Source organism: Coregonus clupeaformis, unplaced genomic scaffold (assembly GCF_020615455.1).
Source record: "Coregonus clupeaformis isolate EN_2021a unplaced genomic scaffold, ASM2061545v1 scaf0236, whole genome shotgun sequence".
In the NCBI taxonomy this organism is placed as follows: Eukaryota; Metazoa; Chordata; class Actinopteri; order Salmoniformes; family Salmonidae; genus Coregonus; species Coregonus clupeaformis.
In genome coordinates, this window is record NW_025533691.1 from 332,088 (window position 1) to 354,716 (window position 22,629).

The 22,629-nt window shown below is 45.1% G+C and overlaps 1 protein-coding gene across 1 annotated transcript in view; it reads right to left on the reverse strand.

Annotated features, from left to right (window-relative positions):
* Nucleotides 1-858: 858 nt before the first annotated feature.
* The window catches only part of LOC121536877 (mannosyl-oligosaccharide 1,2-alpha-mannosidase IB-like), a 103,477-nt gene continuing 81,706 nt past the window's right edge, over nucleotides 859-22,629 (reverse strand). The window contains exons 9-14 of the mRNA XM_045214334.1: nucleotides 22,054-22,147; nucleotides 8,577-8,692; nucleotides 7,737-7,956; nucleotides 7,109-7,281; nucleotides 2,303-2,418; nucleotides 859-1,934 (exon numbers count right to left, since the gene is read on the reverse strand). Of these exons, the coding sequence (XP_045070269.1) occupies nucleotides 1,802-1,934; nucleotides 2,303-2,418; nucleotides 7,109-7,281; nucleotides 7,737-7,956; nucleotides 8,577-8,692; nucleotides 22,054-22,147 (852 nt within the window). The 3' untranslated portion in view covers nucleotides 859-1,801. The remainder of the gene's footprint in view (nucleotides 1,935-2,302; nucleotides 2,419-7,108; nucleotides 7,282-7,736; nucleotides 7,957-8,576; nucleotides 8,693-22,053; nucleotides 22,148-22,629) is intronic.

Genomic DNA, 22,629 nt, shown 5'->3' on the forward strand with positions numbered 1-22,629 from the left:
TAATTTATAGGTCCAACAAAAATGTTATTTATTTCAGGGTACCCTTCTATTTCCTAGTGTTACCTTCAACCCCCTAAACCTAAAGTATCCCCCTCCCAATCAACGCACCAATCACAGATTCATCACTGAACACAGCAGAGTTCCTTGCGTTCCATCTACTGTTGCAGAAACAAGATTCATACGAAACACAACAGATCCATTTAGAACACACAAGTCCATAGAGAATGAATGCCATAACATTCAACATACACTCATTGCACAGGTGACTGAGCCCAAGTCCTAATTTGTGAGTGGTGATTAGAATAAGAACAAGAAACAGTTTAGGTAGAATCCGATCAGTAGGGTGAGGAGTTAAGAACACCAGGCCCTACCAATCAGTGGCAGCGCAACACTATCCATGTCAGTCATTTTAAAAGGAGTCAAAGACACAGAGATTATAAATGGAGGGCTTTGTGTCTTCAGCTCCGACAGTGCTGTAACTCTTTTCCCTCTTAGTAATACGAACAACAAAGTGCATAACAATGTATCTATTGGGGCTATTTTATCAGCAGACAGGAAACACTGCCAAAACATGCCTTGTCCCAATCTGCCTGTGGAGTGGTAGTGATTTATGGAAAAGACAGGAACGGAAGTTTACCAGGCTAGAGAGGCGCGATTGGAGAAGTGAAGAAATATGACAAGAAAGAGAAGATTAAGGAGGGAGTTGGAATGGTGTGATAAGACAAGGTAGAGGGGAGAGAGATGCAGAATGGTGTGATAAGACAAGGTAGAGAGGAGAGAGATGCAGAATGGTGTGATAAGACAAGGTAGAGAGGAGAGAGATGCAGAATGGTGTGATAAGACAAGATAGAGAGGAGAGAGATGCAGAATCGGTGTGATAAGACAAGGTAGAGAGGAGAGAGATGCAGAATCGGTGTGATAAGACAAGGTAGAGAGGAGAGAGATGCAGAATGGTGTGATAAGACAAGATAGAGAGGAGAGAGATGCAGAATCGGTGGAATAGCAGCAACAAAATGATGAGGTCAGGCTAAGCTATGTAACCTGCTAATCATAAGAGATGGAGGGAGATACAGAGCGAGAGAGAGAGTGTGACAGAGAAAGAGACAAAAGAGCAGAGAGAGAGGAGAAAGTGTACAGAAATGGCAGAATGTAGCATAGAGAATGCAAGGGATATCAGTTCCATATCACCGGTCCACTTTTGAAAGGTTCCAGAATGGGAGGCATTAAGCCATTGCTCCCGTCCACAAAGTGACACAGATACAGTTCCAGGTCAAAGTTCAGAGTAAGACAGTAAACAGGAAATGGCAGACGGACTAGGAGGGTCGCAGTCTGTCGTGTCCCTGCCAATCAGCGTCCAGGACACAGAATGACAAAAGAAATCAACAAACCCCATAGATCCCATAGTCTTCAGTTTGACTGTCAGTCTGTCTAGTCTGTCTGAAACATACACATCCCTTCAGAGAAGGGTCCATCTGTTTGTTTGTTCATACACACTCTCTTGCTCCTGTGTGCGTCCGTTATGAGACAGAGTTTGGCTAAAACAAATCAAGCTTCCTGATTGGGGCCCGGTGTTTCAACAGAAAAGTAGCCAATCACAAACGTGGAACGCACCCTCCGTCCTTATGATAAGCAGAGAGAGCTATAGGGAATGAAAGAAGAGCGAGCGAGAGAGGCTATTGTTTCAGTCCCCTCCACTCTGCAGTGGTCTGAGCTCTCTCCTTCTGCAGTCTGTAGCAGTGAGAGGGAGAGATGGAGACAGGGCTGCTGTGGCCCCCTCGAGGTCTGGAGGCCCCCCTGGTCTCTACCGCTGGGCCTGGCTCCCTGGTAGGGTGAGGTTGGCCAGGTGCAGCACCGGCAGGGGGTGGGCCTCCGTGTTGAACACCCAGCTCTCCAAAGGCATCAGGTCATCACTGGAGAACAACAAGTACAGATACCTGGACAAGAGAGAGGGAGGGAGAAAGAGGAGAGAGAGCAGACAATATTCAGCTGCTATATTCTGTTCATCAGTGCTGTAGTAGTATTTGTATGAGACAATGTGAACAGCAACAAGCAGAGCGACCAGCAGGGGGGAGCAGAGCACACAGTTCCAGTGCATTCTGGGGGCTGCCAGGACATCCCCATCTCATACCAACTGGATGTGAATGAACAGGACACGGGGGAGCTGCCCCATCCACTCCACCTCACCTCAGATCAGTCTAAAACAACAACCAGTGTAATATCACCCTAGTACAGGGGCTGGCCAACCTTCCTCCTGGAGAGCTATTGGGTGTGCAGTCTTGATCCAAAATGGCGGAAGACTTACTTGAGCGTCTCTGCCAAGAAGAAGCTCTGCTGGACATCGTCGTAGGTTGGGTTGGAGGAGTAGACGTCCTTGACCCCAGAGAACCCACCGCTGACCCTGCAGTACTTTTCTATGGCCTGGAGGGGGAGACCGAGAGCAGCACTGTTAATTACCACTCATTTACAATGTAGTCAGGCGATGGGTAGACTCTTATTCCATTAAACATTTTGTTTAAGGGAGGGTTGGAGGAGACATTCTCTATCCATCACCACTCTAGTCTAAACTGGTTATGTGATGAATAACATTTGATTTAAAATCGCTTTGTTTTAATTGAGATTTGAAGCTAATGTCTCCGTCTGTGACCTCAGTCCAAGCATTAAAACGCTGTGATCTTTTTAAGATCTCTTCTTCACTCCTCTGCACCGCATCAGGTGTAATTCAAGGGAGGGTAAAAGATGGTGGATCGTTAATTGACACAGAGTAAGATGAGTTTGCTTAATAAAATCATGCTTTCCTCTCTTCTTCTCTCCCTCCTCTCTCTCTCTCTCTCTCGCTCTTTCTCTGAATCGGTCCTTGTCTCGTTCTCTCTTAATGTACCTCTAATAGTCAGTAGTTGTCAGCAGAATCTCACTCAAGGAGTTGGAACTATTTTCTATTTTTCATGGACCACTGCATTTGATGTGTGTGTGTGCGTGCATTTGTCCTTCTGAGCATGCATGCACGCACACATACATACACACACACAGCAGCGTCCTAGACAGCCATCTGTACTTCGAGCCTGGGCACAACCACATACACACATCAAAACTATCCAGCCACATGCACACACACACCTGAACTAGAATGCAGTCCTAATACCATCTGGGTTAATAAAGTGTTGTGTGAGTCTGTTCCTCTTCTATCTGGAGGAGAAGGGTGTGTTTTGTGTGTGTGTGTGTGTGTACACAGCTGCACTCTGCTGGTCTCATTTCACAGGGCCGTGCACTACAACAGCTGGGCCTAACTAACCTCAAAACACATGACTCACACACACTTAGACGAAGTAGGATGAAGTTGCCCCTAGACACTGATCTTAGATGTTATCTCACTAATTGTCAAGCTTAGGACTTAGGAAGGTAAGCTGCCTACTACCCAGAGCCTCAGGTAAAATAGTATGAGTGAGAGTGTGTGTGTGTCTGTGATCAAACGTGAGCTGATGTGATGGTGCAGGAGCACTACAGACAGGTAGGCAGATCAACTGTGTAGAACTGTCCAGAGAGAAAGGAGAGGGAGGCAGGGAGAGGTAGAGAGGGGGGCAGGGAGCGGTAGAGAGGGGGGCAGGGAGCGATAGAGAGGGGGGCAGGGAGAGGTAGAGAGGGGGGCAGGGAGAGGTAGAGAGGGAGAGAGGGGGGCAGGGAAAGGGAGAGAGGGGGGCAGGGAGCGGTAGAGAGGGGGCAGGGAGTGGTAGAGAGGGGGGCAGGGAGAGGTAGAGAGGGAGAGAGAGGGGCACGGAGAGGTAGAGGGAGAGAGAGGGGGCAGGGAGAGGTAGAGAGGGATAGAGGGGGCAGGGAGAGGTTGAGAGGGAGAGAGGGGGCAGGGAGAGTTTGAGAGGGAGAGAGGGGGGCAGGGAGAGGTAGAGGGGGGGGCAGGGAGAGGTAGAGGGAGAGATGGGGGCAGGGAGAGGTAGAGAGGGGGGCAGGGAGAGGAAGAGAGGGGGAGAGGGAGAGGGGGGCAGGGAGAGGGAGAGAGGGGGCAGGGAGAGGGAGAGGGAGAGAGGGAGAGGTAGAGAGGGGCGGGGGGCAGGGAGAGAGGGGGCAGGGAGAGGGAGAGAGGGGGACAGGGAGAGGGAGAGGGAGAGGGGGGAAGGGAGAGGTAGAGAGAGGGGGCAGGGGGAGGTAGAAAGGTAGAAAGGGGGGCAGGGATAGGTAGAAAGGAAGAGAGGGGGCAGGGAGAGGTAGAAAGGAAGAGAGGGGGCAGGGAGAGGAAGGGAGAGGGGTAGGGAGAGGGGGTGCAGGGAGAGGGAGAGAGGGGGGAGAGGGAGAGGGAGAGAGAGGGGGCAGGGAGAGGTAGAGAGGGATAAGGGGGGCAGGGAGAGGTTGAGAGGGAGAGAGGGGGGCAGGGAGAGGTAGAGAGGGGGGCAGGGAGAGGGAGAGGTAGAGAGGGAGAGAGGGGGCGGGGGGCAGGGAGAGGGGGGAAGGGAGAGGGGGGAAGGGAGAGGGAGAGGGGGGAAGGGAGAGGGGGAAGGGAGAGGGAGAGGGGGGCAGGGAGAGGGAGAGGAGGGGGCAGGGAGAGGGAGAGAGGGGGACAGGGAGAGGGAGAGGTAGAGAGGGAGAGAGGGGGGCAGGGAGAGGTAGAGAGGGGGGCAGGGAGAGGGAGAGAGGGAGAGAGGGGGAGGGGGGCAGGGAGAGGGAGAGAGGGGGGCAGGGAGAGGGAGAGAGGGGGACAGGGAGAGGGAGAGGTAGAGAGGGAGAGAGGGGGCGGGGGGCAGGGAGAGGGGGAAGGGAGAGGGGGGCAGGGAGAGGGAGAGGGGGGAAGGGAGAGGTAGAGAGAGGGGGCAGGGGGAGGTAGAAAGGGGGGCAGGGATAGGTAGAAAGGAAGAGAGGGGGCAGGGAGAGGTAGAAAGGAAGAGAGGGGGCAGGGAGAGGAAGGGAGAGGGGTAGGGAGAGGGAGAGAGGGGGTGCAGGGAGAGGGAGAGGGAGAGAGGGGGGCAGGGAGAGGGAGAGGGAGAGAGAGGGGCAGGGAGAGGGAGAGGGAGAGGGAGAGAGAGGGGCAGGGAGAGGGAGAGGGAGAGGGAGAGGGAGAGAGAGGGGCAGGGAGAGGGAGAGGGAGAGGGAGAGGGAGAGGGAGAGGGAGAGGGAGAGGGAGAGAGGGGGGGCAGCTAAACTATGTAGAATATTGGCCTGTTGGAAACTACAACTCCCTACTACATAGCACAGTTCATATCTCTAGAGAAACTATGCGATGTGTGCATTGACCTCATAGAAAAAAGCAGAAAAGAAATGGAATTCAAATAATTGCTAGTGCTGGGGCCATGTCGGTCAATTAGTTGTTTAAAAACAGAAAACTAACAGACATTTTGGTTAATAGCTCAGCACTAGCAGAGAGAGTGTAAGAGAGAGGAGAGGAAAGGAGAGAGTAAGAGAGAGGAAAGGAGAGAGTAAGAGAGAGGAAAGGAGAGGAAAGGAGAGAGTAAGAGAGAGGAGGAGAGAGTAAGAGAGAGGAGGAGAGGAAAGGAGAGAGTAAGAGAGAGGAGGAGAGATTAAGAGAGAGGAGGAGAGGAAAGGAGAGAGTAAGAGAGAGGAGGAGAGATTAAGAGAGAGGAGGAGAGGAAAGTAGAGTAAGAGAGGAGAGAGTAAGAGAGGAGAGAGTAAGAGAGGAGAGAGTAAGAGAGAGGAGGAGAGGAAAGGAGAGCGTAAGAGAGAGGAGGAGAGAGTAAGAGAGGAGAGAGTAAGAGAGGAGAGAGTAAGAGAGAGGAGGAGAGGAAAGGAGAGAGTAAGAGAGAGGAGGAGAGAGTAAGAGAGAGGAGGAGAGGAAAGGAGAGAGTAAGAGAGAGGAGGAGAGAGTAAGAGAGAGGAGGAGAGGAAAGGAGAGAGTAAGAGAGAGGAGGAGAGGAAAGGAGAGAGTAAGAGAGAGGAAAGGAGAGGAAAGGAGAGAGTAAGAGAGGAGAGAGTAAGAGAGGAGAGAGTAAGAGAGGAGAGAGTAAGAGAGAGGAGGAGAGGAAAGGAGAGAGTAAGAGAGAGGAGGAGAGAGTAAGAGAAAGGAGGAGAGGAAAGGAGAGAGTAAGAGAGAGGAGGAGAGAGTAAGAGAGAGGAGGAGAGGAAAGGAGAGATTAAGAGAGAGGAGGAGAGAGTAAGAGAAAGGAGGAGAGGAAAGGAGAGAGTAAGAGAGAGGAGGAGAGAGTAAGAGAGAGGAGGAGAGGAAAGGAGAGATTAAGAGAGAGGAGGAGAGGAAAGGAGAGAGTAAGAGAGAGGAAGAGAGAGGAAGAGAGAGGAGGAGAGGAAAGGAGAGAGTAAGAGAGAGGAAGAGAGAGGAGGAGAGGAAAGGAGAGAGTAAGAGAGAGGAGGAGAGGAAAGGAGAGAGTAAGAGAGGAGAGAGTAAGAGAGGAGAGAGTAAGAGAGAGGAGGAGAGGAAAGGAGGGAGTAAGAGAGAGGAGGAGAGGAAAGGAGAGGTGCATGGTGCAGAGGAGCAGTAAGAGGTAGAACAAAGAAGAGAACTCCCTCCATCTCCACTCAGTCACTCAGGCTGAGGGAGGCTGCATTCAGACCCACAACAACAGCTCTCAAGAGCACCAACACAATCACACAGGAACAGATAGAGGGGAAAAAGGAGAGGAGATAAGCAGAGGAGGGGAAAGAGGGAGAGGAGAACAGAGGGACAGAGAGAGATAAGATAGGTGAGTGGTGGCGAGAAGGAGGAGAGGGAGGGAAGCCAGAGAAAGGAAGTGAAAAATGAGAGAGCAGAGTGATTGAGTGGTTGAGAGGAGGATGGAGAGAAAGCGTCTGCTAAAAGACTAAAACGTAAATGTAGAAGAGTGTTTCACTCTGACCTAAAAAATAAAATCCTTAAGAGGGAACAGAGATGGGGGAAAAAAAGACTATAAATGGAGAGAAAAATGAGTATTCTCTGTCCTCAAGTAGCATTAGTCTGATTCACACTTTGATCCGCTCTCTTTAAATTACAATGGGTCCATGCACTTATCCAATTCTTTCAGATGTACACTGGTGCAGAGAAGGTACTGCTAGGGGTTAGGGGTTGATAGGGGATTGGGCATGGATGGATAAGTAGAAGCATAAGTACAATATGGTAGGAGTAGTAATACTAGTTTGTAGTGATTTTCCAGTGGCTTACCTGTGCTGCCTCCCAGCCCCACTGCCTGTACTTGGGGTCGTGGGTGAACCTCCACATGTACCAGTAGGTCTCAATGACCTCTGGCCTCAGGATGTAGTATTTCTCATTCTGACGCACCGCCACCGCCTCCAGGCCACTGTCAAACTTAAAGGCCTCCGGACCCAGCTTCAACACTAGGGAGGAAGGGGAGGGAGTGAGAGAGAAGGGGGGGTGGGGGTGGAGAGATGTTCAATATCCATTGATTTTCCTGGTTTAGCATAAGTACACAACATATTTCCTGCCAATTAAACGTTTAGAGTAATAGGAGCAGATTACAGTGATCAAGTAGCAGACAGGAGATTTTTGACAGATTTGTTCTGCACGCCTTGTCACTGTGGATGGGAACCAGAGACAACTGGATAAAACTGAAATATCATCACTGTCAAACTTTACTTCCAGGAAGTTCAGCCAGTTCCCATGGTAACCTCACTTTAAAAAAAACTCAACTAAGCTCACAAAATCTGACTCAACATCTGGCAACAACTATAATCCATGGCAACCAAACCACCCCATAATAAGTTACCATTTATACCTAAACTTTCTTTGATTTCCCTATATGTTTAGACGTGTGTGTTTGTCTCCGTCTCACCGGTGCGGTCGTAGGACTCGTGGCAGGTGTGTGCAATTTCAGCCCCAAGCTGTAGGTAGTGTCCAGCCTTGTCGTCAGGCGAGCCGTCGGCCCCCAGAGCGAACATCCCCCCGGCGAAGCAGGTCAGGTGACCCATCTTCCTCTCCAGGTGGCCATTCTTCCACTCCCCGATGAACGTCAGGCCGCCGTTGGACTTACGGATCAGGTGGCGCTCGATGGCCTGGAGGGGGGTGGGGAATGGGTGTGGGTGGTGATGGTAGAAGGGGTAGGTGTGTGTATGTGTGTGTGTAGGGAGGAGAGAGAGCGAGAGAGAGAGATAGAGGACAGGTAGTTAGTCCCTGGCACAGTAGAGGGAACAGGAACAAAGTTGTGTAAGTGTCCTCAGCTCCAGTCCTTGAGAGCAGCAGCAACATCTGCTGTTCTCCTCCTCCCCCTGGCACCTACTGTACCTGATCAATCAACATCAATAACTGGCCACAAAGTCCAGGCATCTGCTTACTGTTAACTAAATCACACACTGAATAAAAGGCAAACATTGAACCCAGTCGACCCTGCAGTTAAAGGACTTTGAGGAGTTGAGGAGCAATCCTAACTATCTGGCCTGAAGGATATAGAGTAAGGTAGTTGCTATTTCAGGGTAGGCTAGATGGAGTTGAAACACAGCTGTGTGTTTGCCAATCAAAGCCATCTCCATGGAGACCAGGTAACGGTGGTCCATCTCCATGGAGACCAGGTAATAATAATAATAATATAATAATATGCCATTTAGCAGACGCTTTTATCCAAAGCGACTAAGGGTAACTCGTCTCCATGGAGACCAGGTAAAGGTGTGGTGCGTACCTCGATAGCGTCATCGTAGGTCTTGCGGGCCTCTGTGTCGGTCTTGTCTGACATGAGCCAGGCCTTCAGCAGGTACTCATAGAAACTGTCCCCCAGACCTCCGACTGATGTATGGTCTACAGGGGGAGGGGGGGGCGGAGAGAGAGAAGAACAAGAAGAGAGAGTGAGGGATGGGGGAGAAAGATAAGTGGGTGGGGAAAGGGACAAAGCGAGGGAGAGAGAGAGAGAAAGAAGAAAAGATGGAGGGAGTCAGAGGGACAAACATATAATTATTTATTGGATGATGTTTTCTTCAAAACCCCAACCAGAGCCAACACTATTCTTCAGGGAGGGGTTTTAAATTACAGAAACAAAATGGCTATGGAGATTATTTGCCCCTCTTACAGTATGATGGCAAAGACTATATTATTTCTTAATGTCCCCCATGTCTTAATGTCCCCCATGTCCTAGTAAAAGTTGTTTCAGACTTTATTGCTGGCCTAAATAAAGTGACACATTACAGTGAGCAGGAGGATGCGCCAACTCTCACTCAGCAAGAGGACACAGATGGGTAGGCACACGCACGTACCCACACACATACATACACACACGCACTCACTCTCTCAATCTGTCACAGACTACCCCGAGCCATGATTCTGCAGTATTAAGCAATGTGGTAGTTTAAGTAGCAGAGTCAAGACACTCAGAAAGAGTACTGTGTTATCCCCATGAGGCCTGACTCTGTTTAGCTTAAGTTGTTAGCCAGCAGGGACTTAAAGGAAAATTCCACCCAAAAACTATCTTTTGGTATTTGTTTCATTAGTCCATTGTTGACATAGTCCCAAACTGTTTTGCTTGTCATCATTCAAGTTTTCAAGATATGTAACTTTCAAAACAAATAAAAATCCTCCCAGTATGATGCAAAATGCAGCATCATATGATGAAAAATGCATCATACAGGGATGATTTCTGTATTTTGAAAGTTCCATATCTTGACAACTTGATTCCTGACAAGCAAAACACTTTGGGACTATGTCAACAATGGACTAATGAAACAAATACCAAAAGATAGTTTTTGGGCTAAGTTTTCCTTTAAGATGCTATTGTGTAGTAGCCTCCCTCTGGCTAAAGCCATATATTTAGCTGCACTAACAGAGCTAGATAGCCAGCTAATGACTCAGCAATGTTAACCAACGGTGTCAAAGAAGCCAACAATGCTAAACAATGCTGAGAGCAGTGGGGCTAGCACCATTTGCAGTCCCAGTCCACAGCTAGTGCTGGGGCCAACAGCTAAATGATCATGGTTAATGCTAAACATCTCACTAAAAGCTTCAGTCATACAGAAGTTATATTTATAATAATAATAATATATTTAAACCCAAACTGATTCTCCAGTAGATCAGTAAGAATGGCTCACCCGCTGTTCAAAAATGGCCTTTTCCCCTTTATCCAGATTACAACCTCTCATTTTTGGTTAATTGAAAATGAAACCTTGTTCAAAGTATCGCCTTTTCTTTAACAAGCAGTACAAAAGCTGGTTATAATTGCAATTGCATCCTCCTGAAAAGACAGATCAAACAATACAACAAATATTATGGTTAAACTCAAATATACTGATTAGATTTCTTTCCATTCTTTATGTATTATTTTAATGGTATGATTTTTACTAATGATATTATGAATAGTTATGATGAAGTTATGTTACACATGCAGCTATCAAAAATATATGGGACTGTTTGCTCTATCCAAAGTTATAACCAACTGACTGCAGCATTAAAAGCTGCAATATGTAACTTTTTGGGTGACCGACCAAATTCACATAGAAAAGTGAGTTATAGCGCTGTCATTCTCATTGAAAGCAAGTCTAAGAAGCTGTATATCTGTTCTATGTGTGCTATTTCTATGCTTCCCGTTCTTAAGTTTTGTTTGTGTGTCTTTTACTTTAGGTTTTGTACACCAGCTTCAAACAGCTGAAAATACAATATTTTTGGTTATGGAAAATATATTTCACAGTGGTTTAGGTACAATGATTCTCTACACTATACATGCTTGTTTTGTCACAAACTGAAATTAGGCAAACTATAAGGATTTTAGCAATCAGGAAATGGCGGAGCGATTTCTGCATAATGCATCTTTAAGCAGGAATGGGGGACGCAAGTGAAAAGGGTAGAAAGTAGGGAACTTATGTGCCTGCCCTATATTAAAGACAAACATTGGCTGCAATATATATATTTTTCATAAATAGAAACATATACCAGTTTCATTTGAGGACCAACATGTTGACAGTTGCGCCATACAGGTTGCATAATAGCTGGGAAGAGAATTTCCATGTTCCAATTCCATGGCACATGGTTTATGAACAGACACACAAAACAACACTGAATTCAAAACTTTTTCAATTTAAATGATCATACAAAATTATGTGGCTTTCCAAATGAAGTAAAAGTAAAAGTTGTCACAAATATAAATGGTAAAGATACCCCCAAAAAATACTTAAGTAGTACTTTAAAGTATTTTTTACTTAAGTACTTTACGCCACTGGCCCAGAGGAGAGAGAGAGAGAGTGAGAGTGAGAGCGAGATGAGCTGAAGAGACTCTCACAGACAAAGTAAAATATGTTTTCTATGCAAATGGCTGTGCGGGATTGGCGGGCCCCTGGCAAAATGGAGAGGAGAGAATTTGCAATGAATAATTCATTCTCATATGGAGGGTCGGAGAGATCGAGAGAAAATGAGAGCAATGCCAAACACAAACAACCTTGGAAAGAGGTAGACACTGTAGAGGGCACAGTGTGTGTGTGTGTGTGTGTGTGCGTACATGCGTTGTTAAGTGCATGCGTGTAACCCAGGGCTTGATTCATAGAACCGTGATTACGTCAGTAACCTCTGGTAGCCGCAAGATGCGGTTGTAATAAACGGAACAGTTTCTGTTTTCTTCCTACAAATCTGGCTCTATCTTTTGAATGGTTTAAGCTATAAATTATTAGGACCCCATCACTGAAAGATAATAATATAATAATAATAATAATATAATAATAATAATAATAATAATAATAATATGCCATTTAGCAGACGCTTTTATCCAAAGCGACTTACAGTCATGTGTGCATACATTTTTACGTATGGGTGGTCCCGGGGATGGAACCCACTACCCTGGCGTTACAAGCGCCGTGCTCTACCAACTGAGCTACAGAGGACTCGCAGGAACACTTACGTACATACTGTTTCCCTCTACTATGCCCACTAGCCATTAGAACAGAGTGGACAAGACCTGGCACTAAATCAGACTGGGGGAAAAAGATCATCAATGATGTTCTTTTCTACACTGAAGTTCATACAACATTATTGCCTGATGATGTTTTGACCTTCCCAATACCTTTCTGATGCATTTCAGTCACATCAAATCATACGGTTTAAAGATTGAAATACTGTCAAAAATACTGTCAGACTGATTTGTAATAGACTGTCAAAGTCCCAAATTTAAAAAGTTAACATTGGCTGTTGATTACACACCTATTTTTTTTTACATGGGTGGTGTCACAATTTTTTGGGGGATATCCCAAAAACTTTTTGGGGTCCCGGGTCAAAAAAGTTTGGGAACCCCTGGTGTAACCATACATTTGTGGGTGCTTGAACAAGTATATTTGTGAGGGAGATGAGTGGGTAGCGTATGCTAGCGTAGGGCTGTGGTGGTCACAACATTTTGTCAGCCGGTGATTGTCAAGCAAATAACTGTCGGTCTCACAGTAATTGACCGTTAATAAACATAAACACATTTAGCATCTCCTGACTTCCACACATAGCCTACAATCCATTTTAAAAAGTCTAATAAATCCATGTAATATAGCCTACACCGTCACAATAAATCCATTATTTATTTTAGACATGTCTAAACAAGCATGATATAAAAAGAATGTTGTCTATTTCAGAAGAAAATAATAGCATAATCTGAGTTGTCCTTATGTTAGGTCCTGATGTGGCTATGCCAAATGGCTGTGGGCTACACTAGTTCATTTAGCAGACAAGATTTGCTTATAATTCCGTGGCATTATTTTATCGTATGAAGAATACAATTGAACAAAGCTGAATAAAATATAAATATTTTCGGCAAACGATTTGAGGGAGTGCACACATGCGGCTATTCTGTGTTGAGCGGTTAACAAAGAAATAGGTATTCCTATATGCTTAATTTAGAGTTATTCATGTAACTTTAGCTGTTCTACAAATGTAGGGCTATATGTTTTAATTGTTTAATAGGCTGCATGATGAGACTAGTGCTCTGCTTTGCTTTTTGCGCTGGCTGTACACACTCCAATAGTCCCTCATTCACAATTTGACAAGCACTTGATAATGCCTCGAATTTCACGGCGGCATCCCCTTTCTGGCCATGATGCACCCTAAAAAAATCCATGCCTTTTGCGGCCCGGAGTGCTGCGTTGTGCCCTTCTCCCTGAGAGCGCTGCGCAATCCGAAGCGCCTCTCACTCACACGGCTCTCCGTCACGTGATCGGGTCTTTCTCACAGACAACAAAGTTAAGACCGACATTGGGGACGCAACTGCGCGCGTCCTTATCCAATTCCGAGGTGCATATTGAAGATACTGGAAGAACTGTCCACATTTACTATCGTCAGCCAATAAGATGAGTAGGCCTAATGAACAGCAAAAGCACCAGCCAGCCTATGTCAATCTACTAGCCCCCATAGTACAAAAGTCGACCTACAGTGGGGAAAAAAGTATTTAGTCAGCCACCAATTGTGCAAGTTCTCCCACTTAAAAAGATGAGAGAGGCCTGTAATTTTCATCATAGGTACCACGTCAACTATGACAGACAAAATGAGAAAAAGAAATCCAGAAAATCACATTGTAGGATTTTTAATGAATTTATTTGCAAATTATGGTGGAAAATAAGTATTTGGTCAATAACAAAAAAGTTTCTCAATACTTTGTTATATACCCTTTGTTGGCAATGACACAGATCAAACGTTTTCTGTAAGTCTTCACAAGGTTTTCACACACTGTTGCTGGTATTTTGGCCCATTCCTCCATGCAGATCTCCTCTAGAGCAGTGATGTTTTGGGGCTGTCGCTGGGCAACACAGACTTTCAACTCCCTCCAAAGATTTTCTATGGGGTTGAGATCTGGAGACTGGCTAGGCCACTCCAGGACCTTGAAATGCTTCTTACGAAGCCACTCCTTCGTTGCCCGGGCGGTGTGTTTGGGATCATTGTCATGCTGAAAGACCCAGCCACGTTTCATCTTCAATGCCCTTGCTGATGGAAGTAGGTTTTCACTCAAAATCTCACGATACATGGCCCCATTCATTCTTTCCTTTACACGGATCAGTCGTCCTGGTCCCTTTGCAGAAAAACAGCCCCAAAGCATGATGTTTCCACCCCCATGCTTCACAGTAGGTATGGTGTTCTTTGGATGCAACTCAGCATTCTTTGTCCTCCAAACACGACGAGTTTAGTTTTTACCAAAAAGTTCTATTTTGGTTTCATCTGACCATATGACATTCTCCCAATCCTCTTTTGGATCATCCAAATGCACTCTAGCAAACTTCAGACGGGCCTGGACATGTACTGGCTTAAGCAGGGGGACACGTCTGGAACTGCAGAATTTGAGTCCCTGGCGGCATAGTGTGTTACTGATGGTAGGCTTTGTTACTTTGGTCCCAGCTCTCTGCAGGTCACTCTCTAGGTCCCCCCGTGTGGTTCTGGGATTTTTGCTCACCGTTCTTGTGATCATTTTGACCCCACGGGGTGAGATCTTGCGTGGAGCCCCAGATCGAGGGAGATTATCAGTGGTCTTGTATGTCTTCCATTTCCTAATAATTGCTCCCACAGTTGATTTCTTCAAACCAAGCTGCTTACCTATTGCAGATTCAGTCTTCCCAGCCTGGTGCAGGTCTACAATTTTGTTTCTGGTGTCCTTTGACAGCTCTTTGGTCTTGGCCATAGTGGAGTTTGGAGTGTGACTGTTTGAGGCTGTGGACAGGTGTCTTTTATACTGATAACAAGTTCAAACAGGTGCCATTAATACAGGTAACGAGTGGAGGACAGAGGAGCCTCTTAAAGAAGAAGTTACAGGTCTGTGAGAGCCAGAAATCTTGCTTGTTTGTAGTTGACCAAATACTTATTTTCCACCATAATTTGCAAATAAATTCATAAAAAATCCTAATGTGATTTTCTGGATTTTTTTTTCTCTCAATTTGTCTGTCATAGTTGACGTGTACCTATGATGAGAATTACAGGCCTCTCTCATCTTTTTAAGTGGGAGAACTTGCACAATTGGTGGCTGACTAAATACTTTTTTCCCCCACTGTATTCTATTCTGTGCGAGAAATAGATATTCCAAACATAGTCTGGGACAGTTGTGGGATGCGATAGATCCCAAATTAATACAACCACTAGCATCAAAAAACCTTTTTTGTTCAATGTGGCTAATGCAACAGATTAGAACGTTTAGCTTAAAATGTTGATAAACTATTAGGCTATTGCTTCACATTATAAGTGCAGCAATGCGCACACAGCAGAAGGCTATAAGCGCAAATGTTCTATTAGCGGAAAACACCATTATCAAAAGTAACCGCAAATGCAATTAATGCTGTAATGCTTTTACTATAAAGGTGAATTTTTATGGTGAAAATTATCTTCCCCAAACTTGAAACTCACGTGCTGCTTATATATGCCAGTTAGGCTCTACACCCCTTGTAAAGCGGATTAATGTGCTTAATATTAAGAAGTTATTTGGCCACTTTAGTTGTGATACAAACCTTATCAAAACATATAGGCCTATGGGCTAGGCTACATGAGGTGCGACTATGATTCGAACAAGTCACAAAAAAAGGCATTGTTTCTTATGCTGGGCATCATTCACAAGTAATAATATATAATTCACAAGTGATAGGCTAATGTCACCCATCTGACTATTCTTGATTTAATCTTGTCTTTACATATACTAAATGTATGACATTTGTTTTGATTTAGAATGGACCATTATCATGCAGCTGTATCGAAACAGGGGCAGAGGGAAAAAATACATAGCGAATGGAGGACGCTTTTCCCCGTGGTTTATTTTCATGCCAGCCAGGTAGGCTATACTCCTGTTGTAAATATAAGCAATGTGCTTAATATTAGGAAAGTTGAGACATATATATAGTAGGCCTAGCCTATAGAAAGCTGATGGGATCCTCTTTTTATTAGCGGCCATCACTCGTTTTTTTTCCCGCAACATGAGCTCTCATGAAGTGTTTAATTTTCGAATACATTTGCATACATGGTCCTCTGTAGCTCAATTGGTAGAGCATGGCGCTTGTAACGCCAGGGTAGTGGGTTCGATCCCTGGGACCACCCATACGTAAAAATGTATGCACACATGACTAAGTCGCTTTGGATAAAAGCGTCTGCTAAATGGCATATTATTATTATTATGTCAGAGTGATTAGAGGGACAATAGAGTGCTGAGTACCAGACAGTTAGCAAGTTTGGTTGGCTACTAATGACCAGCAGCAGCATCAGAGCTTGGAGAAGCCTAATTACATTGACTAAAAGGTAATGTAGAATTTGACTGCCTTCATGACTCGTGACCGCCGGTGTGGCGGTAATACGGTCACCGCAACAGCCCTACTTGGGGTCCGCAGAGGTATTGCAGGGGGTCCGGGTGTTTTTATTTTTTGGGTGATATATTTAAGGATTTTGGTGTGAAATACAATTATTTTATGAATATACCTAGCTGCTCCCTTTAAATTGGAGGAAATTAGTAAATGGAGCTAAATACAGGTTTTTTTCTGCATAGAAAATTCTGGTAATGTTTTGGGATGGAAAAACAGTTTCAGTGTCAACTTACATTACCAAAACCAGATAGAAATAACGCATAAAAAATATTTTACTATATATTTTTTTATAATACTATCTTTGAGAACTAACAATCAAATAAAAGCTAGACAGGGAGAATAAACAATTCCCAAAACAGGGCCTTCAGGGCACATGCCCATTGATTTTCTTATGTTTAGCAGAGGAACACAGTGTTAGCCATGGCAAAATGCATAGAATTACTGGAAATATGCTTCAAAATTGCAACATTTTCTCTCAGCTCAATGGAAAAGGTTGTACAATTGCATAAAATTCGCTTTAAAACAGCAACATTTACTCTACGCCGCCAAGATACCTTTCTAGCTAATAAACTATGTTAGAGTTTACACTTCCTCTTCCAATGAACTGTGGGGAGGTCAAAATAATGAAACAGTCTCTGGGGTTCATGTTAACGCAAAATTCAGCATTTTTCACACCGATTATTTTATTTTCAAACAGATAAGAAATATCTTGCTGCGGTTTGTAAACACAGATCTAAAATGCTTCTTATTGTAATTTCTGCTCGGCATCAGACTAATTTTGTGCTTCAGTTGCACTTCTCCACTCAGATGAGAATTCACTAATGGGCATTCTATCAGCAGACAGTGCTCTGACTGATGTGGAGCTACTTTTCTCCGGCACTTTTCTTTTAACTTCAAGCAAAACAATAGGAAATGTAGCTGGCTACATTCTTTCGATGATATACATTAGAGATGTGATAGCCATGCATTGCTTTTGCAAGAAAGACTTTTAATTTGTAAGTATATTTACTTGTGTGACTGCTAGCCAAATAGCGTTGGACTTTGTTGTCATCTGATGAATGTGTTTCCCTAATGTATTTTCTGTTAAGGAAAACTATAGTTGCACGCCCCTGATCACTGTATTGAAGCAAAAAAAACTTGACTTTCAATATAAAACACAGATGAAATGGTTTAATAAAACACTGATTTTTTAAATGGTCTGCGTTTTGAAAATGCAGATTTCTGAACTCTAACTGCTGTCTACGAAATCTATTCACTTTAAAAGGTTGATTACTTCTACTTGCCATTATCATTCACCTGATGATAAGACAAGACATTACTTTTTTGCTAACATATGATGGGTCGCAAGTTTGCCTGGGCGGGGGTCCCTGGGCAAGAAAAGTTTGAAACCCCCTGCCCTAGTGTACCTGTAGACTTCCAGTCATTGCACTAACGCTAGTCAACATTGGCTCGTGAAACTATCTCTAACTTCCTTCGTAATGCACGCAGAGACATACAAATGGTATCCACGAGTTCATCAGACTCTGGGTAAGTAGAATCTTGTAGTATCCCTTTAAAACATAACTGCACTAGATGTTGGACCTATAGTATAGTAAGAACTGCAGTCTCCTCTTTCATCATGTTGTTATCTCCCTCTTTCTGTCTCTTCCCCCCCTCTCTTAGCGTGTGTGTGCGTGCGCCAGGGTTTCTGTTAGCCGGCAATTGTCGGCTTTTGGCCCCCACATAAAAATGAAAAGCCCATAAAGAAAACTGTTGCCGGCAAAATGACCGGGAGAAAATAAATCCCATTGAAAAATAATGCTTTTTATTCATTGATGGAAATACCAGTGGATGTAAATAAACTTTGAAGGACCCAGTCTTTAAAAGATAATTCGTAAAAATCCAAATAACTTCACAGATCTTCATTGTAAAGGGTTTAAACACTGTTTCCCATGCTTGTTCAATGAACCATAAACAATTAATGAACATGTACCTGTGGAACGGTCGTTAAGACACTAACAGCTTACAGACGGTAGGCAATTGAGGTCACAGTTATGAAAACTTAGGACACTAAAGAGGCCTTTCTATTGACTCTGAAAAATACCAAAAGAAAGATGCCCAGGGTCCCTGCTCATCTGTGTGAACGTGCCTTAGGCATGCTGCAAGGAGGCATGAGGACTGCAGATGTGGCCAGGGCAATAAATTGCAATGTCCGTTTTTTATTTATTTTATTTTACCTTTATTTAACTAGGCAAGTCAGTTAAGAACAAATTCTTATTTACAATGACGGCCTACACCGGCCAAACCCGGACGACGCTGGGCCAATTGTGCTTCGCCCTATGGGACTCCCAATCATGTCCGGTTGTGATACAGCCTGGAATCGAACCAGGGGGTCTGAAGTGACGCCTCAAGCACTGAGATGCAGTGCCTTAGACCGCTGCGCCACTCGGGAGCCCGTACTGTGAGACGCCTAAGACATCGCTACAGGGAGACAGGACGGACAGCTGATCATCCTCGCAGTGGCAGACCACGTGTAACAACACCTGCACAGGATCGGTACATCCGAACATCACACCTGCGGGACTGGTACAGGATGGCAACAACTGCCGGGTTACACCAGGAACACACAATCCCTCCATCAGTGCTCAGACTGTCTGCAAACCCAACGTCACTGGACCAGACAGGACTGGCAAAAAGTGCTCTTCACTGACGAGTCGCGGTTTTGTCTCACCAGGGGTGATGGTCGGATTCGCGTTTATCGTCCAAGGCATGAGTGTTACACCGAAGCCTGTACTCTGGAGCGGGATCGATTTGGAGGTGGAGGGTCCGTCATGATCTGGGGCGGTGTGTCACATCGGACTGAGCTTGTTGTCAATGCAGGCAATCTCAATGCTGTGTGTTACAGAGAAGACATCCTCCTCCCTCATGTGGTACCCTTCCTGCAGGCTCATCCTGACATGACCCTCCAGCATGACAATGCCACCAGCCATACTGCTCTTTCTGTGCTTGATTTCCTGCAAGACAGGAATGTCAGTGTTCTGCCATGGCCAGCAAAGAGCCCATTGAGCACGTATGGGACCTGTTAGATCGTAGGGTGAGGGCTAGGGCCATTCCCCCCAGAAATGTCTGGGAACTTGCAGGTGCCTTGGTGGAAGAGTGGGGTAACATCTCACAGCAAGAACGGGCAAATCTGGTGCAGTCCATGAGAAGGAGATGCACTGCAGTACTTAATGCAGCTGGTGGCCACACCAGATACTGACTGTTACTTTTGATTTTGACCCCCCCTTTGTTCAGGGACACATTATTCAATTTCTGTTAGTCACATGTCTGTGGAACTTGTTCAGTTTATGTATAAGTTGTTGAATCTTGTTATGTTCATACAAATATTTACACATGTTAAGTTTGCTGAAAAGAAACACAGTTGACAGTGAGAGGACGTTTCTTTTTTTTGCTGAGTTTACATTTGACCGTCATGCTTTTCGGTCAGTAGGTAAATTTGCATAATTTTGAGGAATTAAATTGGCCTGTGGGTATTTTCGTTAGTCATCATGTATCTTGTTTATCCAACACAACTATCACACGCCACAGCATACAGAGCCTATTTTGAGCGGGATTTCTCCTGCTGCTCCTCAGCTGGTTGCTTCTGGAGTAAAACCTGCTTTTTTATCAGACCATTCATTGTGCAACAATTCTAAATGCAATCGCATGTTAAAAACAGTTTTGGTGCACGATTAAAAAGAGATACACATTTTTTTTCTCAACTGGTAATTGAAGTACGCCTCCCATTCAACATGAAGTGCATGCAACAGGCTATCTGCTCGCCACCCACTGCTTTACAATGTGAGCTGGAGGCAGTATGCATTTTGAAAACGTACTGAATTGTTTGGAAACCTGAATGTTTTATTTCATATTTTGTGGCATGTCTTACCTCACTTCAAAGTAGCCTATAGGCAAAATCTGACCATGGAAATGTGGAGGCAGTTATTTTATAAAGACTTCATAGGCGGCGCGTGAATTTCAAGTTTGGGGAAGCTTACAATATGATTTTCATATGCACATTTTCGTTGAACAGTTAAATATTAATTTAAATGTTTTTTTTTTTAAATCAGTTAAAAGTAAACTAATGCGGGATCACCAGCCTCTGCCATATGGACACATTGATAGACCGTGATTCATTGGCAGCAAAAGAAACGAGCGCATGGAACTCATAGCCTATAGGCCAATGCAGCAGTAGGCCAAACTGAGCAATCGGGGGAGAAGGGCCTTGGTCAGGGAGGTGACCAAGAACCCGATGATCACTCTGACAGAGCTCCAGAGTTCCTCTGTGGAGATGGGAGAACCTTCCAGAAGGACAACCATCTCCGCAGCACTCCACCAATCAGGCCTATATGGTAGAGTGGCCAGACGGAAGACACTCCTCATTAAAAAGGCACATGACAGCCTGCTTGGAGTTTGCCAAAAGGCATCTAAGGACTCTCAGACCACGAGAAACAAGGTTCTCTGGTCTGATGAAACCAAAATTGAACTCTTTGGCCTGAAAGCCAAGCATCACGTCTGGAGGAAACATGGTGGTGGCAGCATCATGCTGTGGGGATGTTTTTCAGCAGCAGGGACTGGGAGACTAGTCAGGATCGAGGGAAAGATGAACAGAGCAAAGTACAGAAAGATCCTTGTTGAAAACCTGCTCCAGAGCGCTCAGGACCTCAGACTGGGGAAAAGGTTCACCTTCCAACAGGACAACGACCCTAAGCACACAGCCAAGACAACGCAGGAGTGGCTTCGAGACAAGTCTCTGAATGTCCTTGAGTGGCCCTGCCAGAGCCCGGACTTGAACCCGATCGAACATCTCTGGAGAGACCTGAAAATAGCTGTGCAGTGACGCTACCCATCCAACCTGACAGAGCTTGAGAAGATCTTCTGCAGAGAAGAATGGGAGAAACTCCCCAAATACAGGTGTGCCAAGCTTGTAGCGTCATACCCAAGAAGACTCGAGGCTGTCAGTGCTGCCAAAATGTGCTTCAACAAAGTACTGAGTAAAGGGTCTGAATACTTATGTAAATGTTATATTTCATTGACTTTTTATTATGTCATTATGGGGTATTGTGTGTAGACTGATGAGGAAAAAAACAATTGAATCAATTTTAGAATAAGGCTGTAATGTAACAAAATGTGGAAAAAGTCAAGGGGTCTGAATATTTTCAGAATGCACTGTATTAGCAACCAATCCTAGTTGTTGCATCTTTAGATTCCCACTAAATTTCTAACAGAGATTTTAATCTCGGTCACATATGGAACCGCTATCAGGTGCGCTGTTTGAAATTGTGTTTTCTCAGGTGCACTGTTTAGGATGGTGTTTTCTGGCGAATTGCATTTTGGCAAATGTTTGAAAATGACGTTTTATTGGTTGCTTCATTACATGAGTTGCATGTTCTGTTAAAATGCATTACCATAATCTAAATGTGATTTCTGTCATTCTGAGCACCGTGGGTGGATGCCCTAATGGGTTATGCACCCAATGCTTATGGGTCCGGTAAATTTCTCAAATGGGCGGTAAATTAAAATCTTCCTGGTCACGTTGTCCGGTGCCACAATGGAAACCCTGGCGTGTGAGTGAGTGTGTGTGTGTGGGTGGGTGGGTGCGTGCGTGGTCAGGTTGAGTAGTGAGAGGCAGAAACAGTAATTAAACTGCTCTGTCTTAGTCAGGGTAATTAACAGTTAGTTAAGACGCCGCCCGCCAACAGCTTCTAATTATACATATTTATTAAAGCTCCAAAAACACCCAGTACTCACACACACTCATTTACATAGCCTAGCGGCCCCTGCATCCGTCACACCCACAGTAGAGAGCACACACACACACGTCAGTATTATTCTCTGATGAAGAGAGAGACAACAGGTACTTACGTTGGCCCCAGCGGCCGGTGCGAGGGTTCAGATAGTTGGGGTAGAGCCCGTTGGGTCGGTCCATTTTGGCCAGCAGCTTCCGTATGTGCATCACCTGACAGGGTTAGAGGAGACATGAATATCTCTTGCCCAGGAGAACACAGACAGAAACACACACCCAGACACCTGGGTAGCCGCTGGGTAGTGTGCTTTATAGATCTCCACTACCGTCTGGGCTTGATGTGTACTGCCGTTATTACACTTGTGTCCCCCGGCGACCGGTTTGTACATTAAAAAAAAAATCAATTCAGGCTGCAAAGGCTTTGATTTCCTCCTTAACTACATTTAATAGCGAGAACGGGATACACAACATCCGGGACTAGCATTCCTAGGCATTAGCCACTCATGGTGGTGGAAAGTGGTGTTTCATAAAGAAAGGCATATTTCCATTTTTTTCCACCTTCTCGCCTTTAAATCTAGTTAAGGAGGAAATCGAAGCCTTTGCAGCCTGAATGGAGAATGTTTTATGTACGAACCGGTCGCCTGGGGACACGAGTGTATTACCTTCTGTACACATCAAGCCCAGATGATAGTGGA